At 44.5% G+C, this 15305-nt stretch overlaps 1 protein-coding gene across 4 annotated transcripts in view; it reads right to left on the bottom strand.

Annotated features, from left to right (window-relative positions):
* The window catches only part of LOC126417220 (PH and SEC7 domain-containing protein-like), an 826610-nt gene that overhangs the window by 264934 nt on the left and 546371 nt on the right, over nt 1–15305 (bottom strand). For all 4 annotated transcript variants that reach the window (XR_007575542.1, XM_050085103.1, XM_050085104.1 and 1 more), the window contains exon 2: nt 4268–4334. Coding sequence is in view for 3 of the 4 variants with exons in the window: in XM_050085103.1 (XP_049941060.1) it covers nt 4268–4334 (67 nt within the window). In the remaining variant the exon portion in view is untranslated. The remainder of the gene's footprint in view (nt 1–4267; nt 4335–15305) is intronic.

The raw sequence follows: 15305 nt of genomic DNA, 5'->3' as shown, positions 1-15305 counted from the left end.
TTATTTGTCAGTTTAGGTGCATCTGCGACTGTACATCTAAATCGCAACTTGGAGCCTGCGACGAAGAGTCCTTCTGGTATCCTTGTCATCGTTTATTCTCCCACCAGGACCCCCCCCCCCCCTTTCTTTTTCTGTTCCTTTTGCGAGAAGTGCGTGGGAGAGTGACTACCGTAAACCTCTAGAGGATGTGCACCAATGTGACAAGAAGTACTAAGTTGCTTGACTCTTACGGAATTTCATCATTATACCTTTACGTGAGACACACGACTATATCGTAAAATTAAGAAGTACCCTTCATTTATTGGTGGTGACTAGTTTCGGACATTACATCCATTTCCAAACCATCTGTCTTCATAAATACTTAAAATACGTTCCAATAAGGTTTCCAAGAAATAGCCACAGCAGACAATCCAGTTCAACACACAATAAACTATGCTAAATAGTACAGAGCGAACCTATTCGTAGTTTGGGGTACATTTCCGTGTGCTTCCTAAACAAATCCAAGGGGAACGAGCTGTGGCTCTATGGATCTTTGCAGTCGCCTCTATGAATCCTGTTAGACCCAGACATGAGCAACACTCAAGAACAGGCCGAACAAGTGTTTTTTAAACCACCTCCTTCGTGTGTGCATTGTAATTTCTTTGTATTATTCTAATAATATTAGTCTTGTATCTGTAACTACTTCTGTGCGTTAGTTGCACTTAATATCAATCGTCACGCACGCTCCCGCTTATCTTATACTTGTTACTGTTCTGCTGATTTATTGGTAATAGCGTAATCGCACAGCAATTGTTATTTCCACCCATTTATATGCAGTACGTTAGTTTTATTTACGTTCAGGGTTCATCTGCTACCTTGCAAATCCCCACATATAATTCTCTGGTGCTGCGAATTTCCTATAAACAACAGCATCACAAATCTTCGCACGTAATCCCTCGAATTATTTATTATAAGCACCCAGGATTTGGGGGGGGGGGGGAGGAAAAAAATAATAAAGCTTCACGTTTTGAGAGGTATGTGATGTCATTTCAGTGATTACAAAATCGAATCAAATGTACAAAGCACTTGGCCGTATGATCCCACTTATCACTATGACGGTTGCACCCTCTGGCCATGATACCTGCAATGATTCGATTGGGAAGGACGTCATAAACCGAAAAAGAAATGATTGTCGCAAGGACCGACTCAGCATATAGAGAGGTTAAAACAACCTTCGGTGAAATTAAAAGCAAGAGTGCTAACAGAGTGCAACGCGAATTCCACAGTTAAATGCAGAGGGGAGAGCGGGTAGAGCACATTGAAGGCCTCTACGTGGGGGAAGACTGGTCTGATGACGCTGATAGAAGAAGAAACAAGAGTCGATATAGAAGAGATAGGGGATCCAGTACTACAAGCAGGATTTAAGGCCGATCTCAAAGACTTATGATCGAATAAGGCAGAAGGGGTAGATAACATTCCATCAGAATTTCTAAAATGATTGGGAAAAGAGGCAACAAAATTATTATTCACGTTGGTGTGAAGAATGTACACGTACGGCCATATGCCATCTGACTTTTGGAAAAATATCATCCACACAATTCCAAATGATTGCAAGAGACGAAAAATGCGAGAATTCCCGCTCAATCATGCATCCAGGTTGCTGACAAGGATACAGAAGAATGGAAAAGAAAAGTGAGGCTGTGTTAGATGACGATCAGTTCGGATTTAGGAAAGATAAAGGCACCAGAGAGGCATTCTGACGTTGCCGTTGATAATGAAAGCAAGAAAATCAAGACACGTTTATAGGATATGGCGACCTAGAAAAAGACCCCGACAGTGTAAAATGATGCAAGAAGTCCCAAATTCTGAGAAAAATAAGGGTAAGCCATAGGGAAAGACGGGAAATGCGTAATATGTAGAGGGGACAAGAGTGGAAGACCAAGACGAAGTGCACGGATTAAAAAGGGTGTAGGTCATGGATGTAGTCTTTCGACCCTACTATTCAATAAAAGAAAAGTTCAAGAGTAGAGTTAAATTTTAAGGTCACAGGATTTCAATAAGATTCTCTAACCTCAGCGAAATTGAAAAGAGTTATAGGATTTGCTCAATGGAATGAACAGTCTAATGAGTACACAATACGGACTGAGAGTAAATCGAATATAGACGAAAGTAATGAGAAGTGGCAGAAATGATAACAGGGAAACTCATAACATCAGGACTGGTGATCACGAAGTTGATGGACTTCAGGAATTCTGCTACTTAGGCAGCGAAATAAATAACCCATGACGGGGAGCAAGGAGGACATCAAAAGGAGACAGACCAACACTGGCAAAAAGGGCACTCCTGGCCAAGAGAAGTCTACTTTTATCAAACGTAGGTTTTAATTTAAAGAAGAAATTTCTGAGGATGTACGTTTGGAGAGCAACATTGTATGGTAGTGAAACACTGTCTGTGGGGAAACCGGAACGAAAGAGAATCGAAGCACTTGAGATTATGTCCTACAGAAGGATGTTGAACATTAGGTTGACTGATAAGATAAGAAATGAGTAGGTTCTGCGCAGAATCGGAAAGGAATATATGGAAAACACTGAAACGAAGAAGAAGGGACAGGATGATAGGACGTATGTTACGACATACGAGGATAACGCCCTTGGTACTAGAGGGAACTGTAGAGGGGAAAAACTGTAGAGGAAGACGGAGCATGTGGGACGCCGGCCGCTGTGGCAGAGCGGTTCTAAGCACTTCAGTCCGGAACCGCGCTGCTGCTACGGTCGCAGGTTCGAATCCTGCCTCAGGCATGGATGTGTGTGATGTCCTTAGGTTAGATAGGTTTAAGTAGGTCTAAGTTCTAGGGGACTGGTGACTTCAGATGTTAAGTCCCATAGTGCTTAGGACCACTTGAACCATTTGAACATGTGGGAGGAAGTTCAAGGCGGCGATTCACCATGGTAATCCAGGGAGAGGTTAGCATCAAACTTGCATTTCCGGATAAACAAGGCAGTTCTGGGTGAATAAGATTGGCCAGTAATACTGCACAACGTCTGTATCACCTTCTACTGACTCGCGGCTGGACAAAGAAATACTTGAGAGGATTTGGTCTACGGGGGAATATTGGAAGTCCATAAACTTGTTTTCTGACTGCTGGCACGAATGTGAAGCGGCTACGATGTGCGTGGTGCACAGTACGGCGATTCTCCCTTGTGGCAGTCAGAGGTGGAAGACCTTAACATTGACGACGGGTATACCTGCCCCCACGTTCCCACACAGTCTAACATCGGGACATTCTCACATACAGTTGCTCCAAATGGAGACCCTACAGTAAGACCCCTTTTAAACTGCCAGGTGCTGATAACGCTGTCTCATACGAGTATGCGGCATCTGTGTGTCCTTCTCTGCGATCACTTAACATCTGACGCTGCTCGCGCTCCCTTACATACCCTACAAGGCTTGGTAACAAAACGAAATACAAACACCACCAATGCACTCTGGTAGCCGTTCTACTTGTCACAGATAATTGCATCCTTAATCCTTCACGTACCTGCCGATGGCTTGTAAGTGTACGAAGTTACACTGACATCCGACCATGGCTTCTCGGCGCTTCGCTTTTTGTCGGGCAGTGTACGTCGTGAACAGCAACGGTCCCTCGGGTACTCCGAAAGTTAACTTCACAAGTGACGATTTCGATCCGCGGAGGGCGACGCTTTGTGTTCTAACTGCCAGAAAAGTCCTCCGATCCATCACAAAGTTGAAATGAAATTCCGTGAGCTCGTAATTTATTCAATAGGCGACAGTACGGAACTGCATCGAATGCCTTCCGGAAGTCAAGAAACACGAGATCAGCCTAGGTGCCTTTATGTATTGCCTACTGGGTCTCGCAGACGCTTAGAGCGAGCCGAATTTCGTAAGATCGCTGCTTGCTGAATTCATGTTTATTCCTAAAGAGGATATTTTTAGTCTGCACAAAGGTCATAAAACGCGAGCTAGCTACGTGCAATACAATTCTGCAAAAGGTTAGAGTCAGCGTCAGATTTTATAAGTTATGAAGATGGGACTACAGTACGACATTCAATGTACCTCATTTCTACTTTCCAACTTGCACGAGACAATCTGTGTAAAGGTTCGTGGTTACCAAAATGGAAGTCAGTATCGAAAGGCAAGATTTTTTTCGGCACGCTGCACCTTTTCTATGAGCCACTACTCAACTTCTGAACGTCATTTGTTGCTACAATTCTTACTTCCACCGTAGAAAGTTTTGTTTTTGAGAGGCGACAGCCCAGCAGATACTCACCCTCTTTGGTGCTGAACCTGTCAACGTCCGTCTCATTGACCTTGACGATGACGTCTCCCGCCTCAACCTGTCAACAGAACAGCATCACTGTTACAAAGATGTCGGTGAGCTCCATTTACCAAACAAGCAAAACCACTGACAGATTAAAAACCAGCACAGTGTGAACCTAAACAACACACACACACACACACACACACACACACACACACACACACACACACACAGACACCTCTCTCTATCTCCATCTACCTATTTTTAATATATTGTATTGAACTGGGGACCTAGAAACGACGGGGAGGCGTCGTCCCCGCCGTAGCCCTCTGTGGTACACAACCCCAGAACAGTCAGCAGTCCACTCATTCCACCGCCGCCCCGAACCCAGGGTTATTGTAGGGTTCGCCCCCAACCCCCCCCCCCCCCCCGGACTAGGTGAATGCCGGGCTGATATCCATGTCCTGCGTCAGTTACATGGGTCGGAAACATTTCGAACACGTTGTCATGGGATAGCACTAGAAGCAGACAGATGGGGTACACAAATTTCATCCCAGAAAGCAAACGCAAGGCAGGGAGAAGGAGGGTTGGGGTAGTTGCCAGGAAGGCCATCTGGCCACACACTGCCAAATCCAGAACATGCCGACCCCGTGAAGACACGGGATAAGGCCAGGAATAAGAAGGAAGCTGATTGATACACATATGAATAGATGTTGGCAAAGCGATCATGTGTGAAGAGTATGATCAAGTGAAGTACCAGTCGAAGGTTAATTGTTGTGCTGCGCACTGCACTGCGTTTACACGCGCAGCTTATGACAGCGCTTCACTTGCAGATATACTATAGTGTACGCAATTGTATTGTAGTGTATTAAACGGGGGACCTATAAACGACGTAGAGGCTTCGTCCCGTCTTAGCCCTCAGTGGTTCTCAACACCACCACAGGCCACAGCAGTCCACCCACCGCACCGCCGCCCAACACCGAACCCAGGGTTGCTGTGCGGTTCGGCCCCCAGTGGACCCCCCGGAAACGTCTCATATCAGACGAGTGTAACCCCAAATGTTTACGTGGTAGAATACGCGTACGTGGAGACAGTGTTTGCACAGCAATCGCCAACACAGTGTAACTGAGGCGGAATAAGGGGAACAAGACCGCATTCGCCGAGGTAGATGGAAAACCGCCTTAAAAACCATCCACAGGCTGGCCGGCACTCTAGACCTCGACACTAATCCGCCGGGCGGATTCGTGCCGGGAACCCGCACACCTTCCCGCTCGGGAAGCAGCGCGTTAGACCGCGCGGGCTATTGTACGCTTTTACTCTTTCTGCCATCTGTTTCTTGGGCTGCCAACCTGTGCAAACAACCAGATGGCTTCATCGGAAAATAATAATAATAATAACAACAGTTGCTGTGGTGCTACAGAAGAATGCTGAAGATTAGATTCGTAGATCACGTAGCTAATGAGGAAGTGCTGAATAGAATTGGGGAGAAGAGAAAATTGTGGCACAAACTGATTACAAGAAGGGATCGGTTGGTAGGACACATTCTGAGGCATCAAGGGATCGCCAATTTAGTACTGGAGGAAAGCGTAGAGGGTAAAAACTGTAGAGGGAGACCAATGGATGAATACACTAAGCAGATTTAGATGGATGTAGGTTACTCGGAGATAACCTGAAGATGCCTAAATAAGGCGAAACGCGTCGAAAAATAAAAAACTAAAATTGCAACCAAGACTGTTTCTAACCACTATTATTGAGCATTTGTGGTCTACTTCGGAGAGAAGGGTGCAGCGCCAGTATCCCTCTCCATCTTCGTTACCTGAACTTATCAGCATTTTTCATGAAGAATGGCTTGAGATTCCCCTGAAAACTGTACATGAGGATGGCGATGTTTTGTGTTTGCGGTGTTTCAATATTTTTGTCCAATCCCTAAAGTCGGCAGCACCGATCTATATAAAGTGTTTGGAACACTACATTCATATTCACGGGGATCGAGGTTCACTTCCGCTTCCCGTCAGCTTGACTTCGTTTTTTCCTGGTTTCTGTAAAATCGCTTAATGCTGGGACGGCACGCTGATTTTCCTTCCATCGTCTTCCAGCTGATTTCCTGACTCGCCTTTAATAACGCCAGAGTCGTAAAAGCTCAACCAGTCCCGCCGATTCTTAATGGTGGCATTAACATCAGTTTAAATTAGCCGTAAACGATCCGCCAGACTGTAGTGACATGTTTTTAGTGTTAGCAGCGCGAAGACGAGAGTTGGAGAAGAAAAAACACCACGGGGAAGTGAACTTTTGAAAAGAATGCTAAGTTCTGCAGGTTTTTCCTCCGGTATTAGAAAACTCCGGCTGGTGTCTTTCCTTAGTTATACACGTTATAAACGGCGTTCTTACAATCTAAATGACTCGGTTTCTGACACTGACCCCTTCATTACACGAACAATCACTGAAGAAAATTCGAGGAGTCGTGTGATATCTGTACCCCCTATTGTAAATATGGTACAGTAAACACGACTGACGCACGTCTCCACAAAGGAAAAGAAAGTTGCAGCTCAGATGTACACAGTAACAAGCGTTTGTCATATGGATAAGCAAGCCTTTGGTAGTCAATCACAAGGTATAAAAAGTACTGTGCTACTAAAGTTTGTGATGGTACATGTGTCATCCCATCGCTGGCAGTTAACAGTGTTCTCACCCCAGGCGGCTAGTGCGAAAGCTAGCTGTCCCAGTATGCGGAGAAGGTAAAGATCATCAGGCTGCCAGAATTCTAATCGCCCGCAGCTCGTGGTCGTGCGGTAGCGTTCTCGCTTCCCACGCGCGGGTTCCCGGGTTCGATTCCCGGCGGGGTCAGGGATTTTCTCTGCCTCGTGATGGCTGGGTGTTGTGTGATGTCCTTAGGTTAGTTAGGTTTAAGTAATTCTAAGTTCTGGGGGACTGCTGACCATAGATGTTAAGTCCCATAGTGCTCAGAGCCATTTGAAGAATTCTAATCATGATTATCCTTTAGCGCAAAGATTTTTGCATTTACGGTTAGATTTTACCGTGACTGTTATTGATATCGTATTACACAGCAAGTTTACTGCTACCAGTCAATATTTATATATTTTCACGGTGCATTTCGCGGATTTAAACCACCATTACGAGGTGGATTGATGTGGATTAGTACAAGTACCCGTATATGTTGTGCGTACGACTTGGGAGTAACCTGTGGCACTGTCAAGTAAAAGAAGGCAAAAACATTATTTAAATACATGACTCAATGTTATGGTGGTCTTTGATTGAAAGGACGAACGAAAATATAAAAAAAGATCCTGTGTACACAGGCTCCTTTGCCTGTCGTGTTACATCACGTACACCATTACACTTCGTAAACACAATGGCTGGACTCCACTTCCCAAGCATTCTTCCAAATGAATCTCAGTCTGGTGTCTGCTTTTTCTTCGATTATTTTATGTGATCGTTCAATTTAAATCGAACCGTAAGCACACTCCCAGTTAATTAATGGACGTGACTGCTTCCACTGATTGTTCTGCAAAGGTGTAATTATACTAAAATAGGTTTCTCTGCCTATTTGTGAAGAGTACATTATATTTGCTTATATTCAGGGTCAATTCCCACTCATTGTACCAATTGAGCCTCTGCAGGACTTTCGTAATTCTCAGCTACTTTCCACCGTCGCGACTTCTTTGTATATAACAGTATTATCTGCTAACAGTCCATAATGTAATTTACATCTACCTCTACATGGATACTCTGCAAATCACATTCAAGAGCCTGGCACAGGGTTCATCGAACCACATTCACAATCAGGGTGTATACGTGGACAAGGAAGAAAAATTCCCGGATTTTTCCCGGAATTCCTGGTTAAAAATAAACTTTCTCTTGGGTGAAAACACGCTTTTTCCGTGTTAAGTGACAGTATATTTTCCCTTATGAATCCTTTGAATGGTTAAGGTTTTATACACGGGCGTAGAATTTCCCGGCACTTTAGAAAACGAAACTCAGAGAAAAAGACGCGTTTTGTAAATACCTTTTATGTGCAGCAAAATGTACGTTGCGTATTTTCGTATTACGAAGTATACATTGGAATTCCATCAAACACCGCATGTTACTTTCCGAATCATTGAAATCGAGATTGCGATCCGTTTCTGTAAACCAGTCATAGCTCATGTCATGTGATCTCGGCAGCCGCTGACAACGGATATTCAGAGCATAGGACACGTGATGTAGTCAGCCTACAGCAGCATCACTGTTACGTAGCACGAACACACATACAGGGACAGTTAATAGTTTAAATTAATATACACAGTGTTGTTACAAGAAAACCAAAGCTTTCACACATAATATTGGTCTCTAAGGTTACTAAGCTGCAAGAGAAGCTATGATTTCGCATATAATGTTGATTTTTTACGTGTGTTACATTTTAAGAATCACATAAATGTGCCAGTAAAATTTTTAATAATGACAAATGGCTGACCTTCAGGGTTCGAAATTGTTCTAAATGGCTCGTCATCAAAGAGCTGATTTTTAAATTAGAGTCCAACGCTCTGTGATTAATAGTTCAACTTACGGAACAGGATATTTCCTTTGAAAGCAACGCTTTTCAAACCACCATTGGCAATATTTTCCCGCGACCAGTTAGAAATAGGTTCGTTTCAGCAGTTGCCAGAGAACGCAGATAACAGGCGTCACCGCGCTTCCGCAGCTACCATGACGCAGGACGACCGTACCTACGTACGTGTAAAACATTGAAAGATCATACATTATGTCATAAAAGAAACAAGACATCAGAGGATACTCCAAGAGCATTGGAAATTCGTGAACCGTAACTAAAATGTGCACATTTAAAGTGCATACTTAAAGTGCACATTCGTATGTCCAGATTCCTAATCAAGTAGACCTCGACCTGATATTAAGCTTTTCAGTGTGGTTTTCGGAATGTAAATTTTCTTGGAGAACCAGTACTGTATTATATCATGTTTGGTTCTCTATTATGGCATAACGCCATACGTGCTAGAAGATGAAAACGTGCACTTGAAATGCAGCGAACAGTTGAAACTAGCCAGTACTGTGGAATTAAACATTTCATTTCAAATACATTGACTGCCTCTGCGGAAAGGGTTAATATAAGTCAAATTTCTTTAGCAAACAGACAAAAATAACTTCATTGTTCTGCAAGGCGATTAATGCTTGACAGTCAGAAAGGTGGAAATAAAATCTGAAACTAATGACATATTTTAGCCTTCCGTAATTATGTGAATGTATTTTAATTCACTCGATAGCTCCCGGCCACAGATATCTGTTTTGTTTTCATTTGACGTGAGAGTAAACAGCAAAATCGCTATATGTAAACAGGGGTCTCGTGAAGACTATCCACTATAACTCAGACTGCTCTGCGCATCAGCCCCGGATCTGCGATATTTGCGAACCGGGTCAATATTAAAAAAATCGAATTTTCAAAAATATGTTCATCTTGTAGTGCACATCTTTCTGAAAAGTCTGAAACATAAAACATATGTGTGCGAGAACATGTAAGACATGTTATTTGGTCTTAAGTGTGCCAGAGTGCAGTGCTACGCCTCTTCATAAAGCATTCTTCTATCGCACGTCACTGTATTTCGCTCTGTGGAATTGAAACGTGTATATTTTGTAATGGATGCCATCAAACTATATTCACGACAGTGGAAGTTGAAATGTCCTGTGGTGCCTCTCCTGTTCACAGTCGGCCGGTTTGACAGCCCCTCTTTAAAAAAAATCTCGCAATTAATAAGGGCTGGGATTATTTGTAATCGGGAGAACAAGAACTCTTCAGAAAATTTGCACTCTTTATTGCCTATTAGCTAATAACTTGCTGTTTTGTGTGACATAAAATTAAATATGGGATACATAAAACCAATAAAGAAAAGAGACAAGCAAGAAAGTACACATTTCTTCAATCCTTAGCTCCTAGCATTTTTTTCTCTCTAATCTTGCTACAGCTTTACATGGCATGCTTTCCTTTCTGCGAAAGAATCTATCACCCCATCAAAACTCGTCAAACGGTTCACTACATGAAAAATCGAAATGTCGTTATCTAATACCGAAAAAGCTGTTAACACAAATAGTACCCAAGACTGGTGTGGTTTGTCGATCTGATTACATCTATTTTGTCACTCTCTGCTAGATAAAACAAAAGAGGCCTTTCTAATATTGGAGCAATTTTGTAAGACACGCCAAATAAACGAGACTGTTTTGGCACAAATGGACATTGTTATTACACGACAGAATATAATTCACGAAGTGCCAATATCAGGTGCCTATTAGGTCTACTACAAGCAAAAAGCTTTTATGTTAGGAAATAGTTTCACATTTCATTCATACGCATCAGCTTCTCAAGCATGAGATCGAAAAGTAGTATTACGAAATTTTTCTATAAACTTGGAATCGTCTTATTCTTCCATAATTTGTGTGATGTCCCCGTTTCTTCTCCTTCCTCGTTCTAACAAACAATCTTGTCATCACCAATTCTGCAGCTATTCCTAACATTGTCAAAATTTGTTCGCCGATTAATTTCACTAACCCTGCCAGAATCACAGGTTTAGTTATCCCGCGATCGTTTTCCGGTTAGGCGTTATTACGTGTTCGTACAACACGTTTTCCGCGTTACTTCCAGAATAGAACTTAGGCAGCTGCTAGCCGGGGACTGTACAACTGGTCCTTACTAGTGTAGCGACCTGGCCAAAAATTGTCTGTCAAAACTTCATTTTCTTGGGTACACTGAGAAGGTAGTACGTAATCTTTCTCATCTGTTATTCCTGTCAGTCGTTTATTTCCATTCAGGTAGTCTGAATCTATGGATTTCGCTAGTAATTATAACAATGCTGATCATTCGCAAACCCAATCAACTACACAATCAGAAAGCGATTGGCATTCATCTGTTCGGCTTTACTCCGCTCATATAGCCCCGACCTCTTTCGTCTGCAGAAAGTTTATTTCTAGATGTGACGAGGATTCTCCTGACAGAGACATCTCGTACACTATGCACACTTTCAAAAATCAACTTCTGATTCATTCAGAAATCAATTTAAAATGTGTTCAAATACCAACAGAGAAGCGTTTCAAAAAACGTACGCTGGATGCTAGGCGCTTTATGAAAAAAGTTTTTTTTCCTCAAAAATATGAATTTGGCGCCCCCTTTTCCCGGTAGCATCTAAATGCTTGCTGCGACTGCTTGCACAGCCAACAGCCACATTCCTGTAGCCAGAAGTGGGAGAATCCACTGCTCAATCGCGACTCAACTGCGCGTGCGCATGAGCCCGCTCGTAACTGCTAAAACGAATTTAATGTAGGCAGTTGGGACCTCACGCTCATCGGAGGCAATTTGTTGTTATGAAGCATTGCATAGTCTTCCTAAGGCCTTTGACACATTTTGCTGTTGGTAGACGCTTGCATGAGCACTGTGTGTCGTTGTATACGGCGCATTTCCTTTGCAATTTAAGTTATTTTGGTTTTTTCCTCTCGTTTATGTTTCATTGTTGAAGTATTACTCCGCAGTAGCGGGACACAGTAATATCCTTTGTTGGAGTATCGGTTCTTACCAGTCAAATTTAGAAAAATTTAACTGAAAACTAAAACTATGAAAAATTCCCGGAATCCTAAAAAATTCCCGGGTTTTTCCCGGATCTCCCGGTTGTCCCGGGTCGTATACACCCTGACAATTCTCTATTATTCCAATCTCGCATAGAGCGCGGAAAGAATGAACACCTATATCTTTCCGTACGAGCTCTGATTTCTCTTATCGTGGTTATCATTCCTTCCTATGTAGGTCGGTGTCAACAAAATATTTTCGCATTCGGAGGAGAAAGCTGGTGACTGGAATTTCGTGAGAAGATCCCGTCGCAACTAAAAACGCCTTTCTTTTAACGATTTCCAGCCCAAATCCTGTATCATTTCTGTGACACTCTCTCCCATATTTCGTGATAATACAAAACGTGCTGCCTTTCTTTGAACTTTTTTCGATGTACTCCTTCAGCCCTATCCGGTAAGGATCCCACACCGCGCAGCAGTATACTAAAAAGAGGACGGACAAGCGTAGTGTAGGCAGTCTCGTAAGTAGGTCTGTTACATTTTCTAGTGTCCTGCCAATAAAACGCAGTCTTTGGTTAGCCTTCCCCAGAACATTATCTATGTGTTCCTTTCAATTTAAGTTGTTCGTAATTGTAATTGCTACGTATTTAGCTGAATTTACGGCCTTTAGATTTGACTGGTTTATCGTGTAACCGAAGTTTAACGAGTTCCTTATAACACTCATGTGGATGACCTCGCACTTTTCGTTATTTAGGGTACACTGTGAAAAATATTTGTCCTGTAACCACGGCCCACACGAGAACATTTCGCCACATAAACGACTTATCATTTGCCCTTCCTCCTCCCCACCGTACATTTCCACCAACGTCAATTTTCGCAACTAATTGTGACACGCACTGTAAACAAATCTTGCACTTCGCGCCCCCTGACACCGCAGACGGCCGCTATTACCTGTGACGAACCCTGTTTACGGATTTTGCACTAGGAGCATCTCTGGCACCCCAAGAGCCGGCTGGCGTCGCTTGCACCTTAACTGGCCTTGCAACCCTCCTTTGGGGTATGCCCAAAGTTGTACTTATTTCTGAATATTTCTCTCGTTGGAAACGACATGATCTGTTCTATTTGCTAGGAACTCTTCAATCCAATAAGAAAGTTGGTCCGACATTACGTATGCTGAAGTTTTGTTTATGCTGTGCAAAGTGCCTTCCAGAAGTCGTGGAAGACGACAGAAACCTGGGCGCCGGTACCTGCTGCCTTCTGGTTGTCGCGGACGAACAGAGCGAGCCCTGTTTCACACGAGCCACGTCTGCGGACGTAAACAAGCGGTGAGAGTAGGGCACACGCGGTGTTCCGGCGCATCGGGACGCCGCTACTGGGGCAGCAGGCGTCGTGTGGCAGCGGCGGCGCGCCGGCGGGACACGAGTACACAGCAGTCGGTGGCCGCGGCCTCTCCGCTCCGCTCTGCTCTGCTGGCTGTTCTGCCTTATCGACCAGCCGCGCGTTCCCGAACGCCGCCGGCGCCTAAGGTCAGAGGTCAGCCACGGCACATACGTGGCCCTCTCCCTACATGCCGGTACACGACAAAAATCATCACGCGTCCGGACGTCTGCAGCCGGTGCATCAGGACCAGAGGACTTTGAAGCGGCAATGGCAGTGCGTGGAAGGAGAGCTGTAAGCGGCGAAGGTGCTCGGTGACAACATCCGCGGAGGAGACTAGTGGCATACCGGAGGGATCACGGCATGAAGCGGCAGGCTGACGACAACCAATAGCAGCAATAGCAGGGTTTTTACCACGACAAGAAGTTTAGAAGTCTGCCGGCCCGTCAGTAGTGTGGCCGAGGGACGCTCAGTAAGGAATGTAACACTTTTTTCTGAAAGCAGGTTGGTTTTATTCAGCATTACAATACACCATATTATTCCCCACTCTTTTGATTACGAAACACTAATTTTGAACATAATTTCCGTTCAATGTGACGGCCTTACGCCACCTTACTGGGAGGGCATGGTACCACGCTACTCGTCGACATCGGTGTCAATATCTTACTGCATCAATAACCACCTTATCATCCACGCACTGCTCCCCGCGGAGTGTATCCCTCGTCAGGCCGAACAGAAGGAAGTCGGAAGATGCGAGATGGGGGATGTAGGACGGGTGAAGAACAGTCCAACGAAGTTTCGTGAGCTGCTCTCGCGTGCGCAGACTTGTGTGAGGCCTTTGCGTTGTCATAAAGAAGGAGAAGTCATTTCCATTTTTGTGGCGACGAACACGCTGAAGTCGTTTCTTCAGATTCCTGAGGCTAGCGCAATACGCTTCCGAGTTGATCGTTGCACCATGAGGGAAGACGAGAACAGGTTAACCCCTTCAGAGACCCACAAGTCCGCCACCACGACTTTACGGACCGAGGGTGCGGCTATGAATTTTCTCTTCAGACGAGAGGTGATGAGTTGTCACTCCATTGATTGCCGTTTTGTTTCAAGTTCGAAGTAATGAACCCGTGTTTCACCGCCGGTGACGATATTTGACAAAAAACTGTCACGCTTACCCTCCGTAAGGCGCAAGCTATACCGCGTAGATGGTCCTTCGTTGTGCTTTATGGTTTTCTACTAGGCACCGAGGAACCCAACGGGCATACACCTTTGACTGGTGGACGAGTGTACGCAATGCCAATAGATACGTCCAGTTGAGGAGTGTGGTGCTTGACTGTTATCGGTTGATCACTTAGAATGAGGTGTTCGCATGTTCCACCTTTGCAGGAGTCACAGCTGTGAGCAGCGGGCCGGCATGAGAGAGCTCGGACAGGTTTGCGCGACCTCGTAGCGATGACGACGGACGCCTCGCCCAACGACTCATCGTGCTTTTGTTCATTTCGAGGTCTCCGTAGACACTCTGCACGCGCCCGTGAATGTGTGCCATGTTCTGGTTTTCCGCCAAAAGAAACTCAATGGCAGTTCTCTGCTTGGAACGTATCTCCGTCACAGACGTCATTTTGAAGGTTTTGTATGCGCCGCCACCTACTGGACCTTCATAAAACTATAAGGGCTGAAGCGGGAATATTCCACTATGTCACATAACAAATTCCGCATTTTTTCAACCGAATTACGTAATGAACGCCCCTCGTGCATTGTTCCATGTGAGAGTTTGTCCACCACGGGTCTGGTTACCGCGCGTAATTCCGGATTCACACTGCAGAACCAGTAGCTGGCCGGTGGACCGACGTCTCTATGGGACATACTCAAAAGTAGTTGGGCAGTAACACCGAAGTTCACAGATACTGTCAAATATAATCTCAGACGTTTTCATGTTTTCTTAGCTGTAATGGCGTGCACCAGCTGATGCCAGTGACAGCAACCATCTTACTGTATTATACCTAACCTGGTAATACACTCTTTCGGAAATTGAACACTTCGAGCGGGCGCTACCAAACTCATCTTTCCTTCGTTTCCTTCTTTTTTTCCTCGCGTTTATCCGTCTAGTACGGGATCTGCT

This window comes from Schistocerca serialis, chromosome 1, assembly GCF_023864345.2.
Source record: "Schistocerca serialis cubense isolate TAMUIC-IGC-003099 chromosome 1, iqSchSeri2.2, whole genome shotgun sequence".
Taxonomy (NCBI): Eukaryota; Metazoa; Arthropoda; class Insecta; order Orthoptera; family Acrididae; genus Schistocerca; species Schistocerca serialis.
This window is presented reverse-complemented; position numbering and strand designations above follow the sequence as displayed.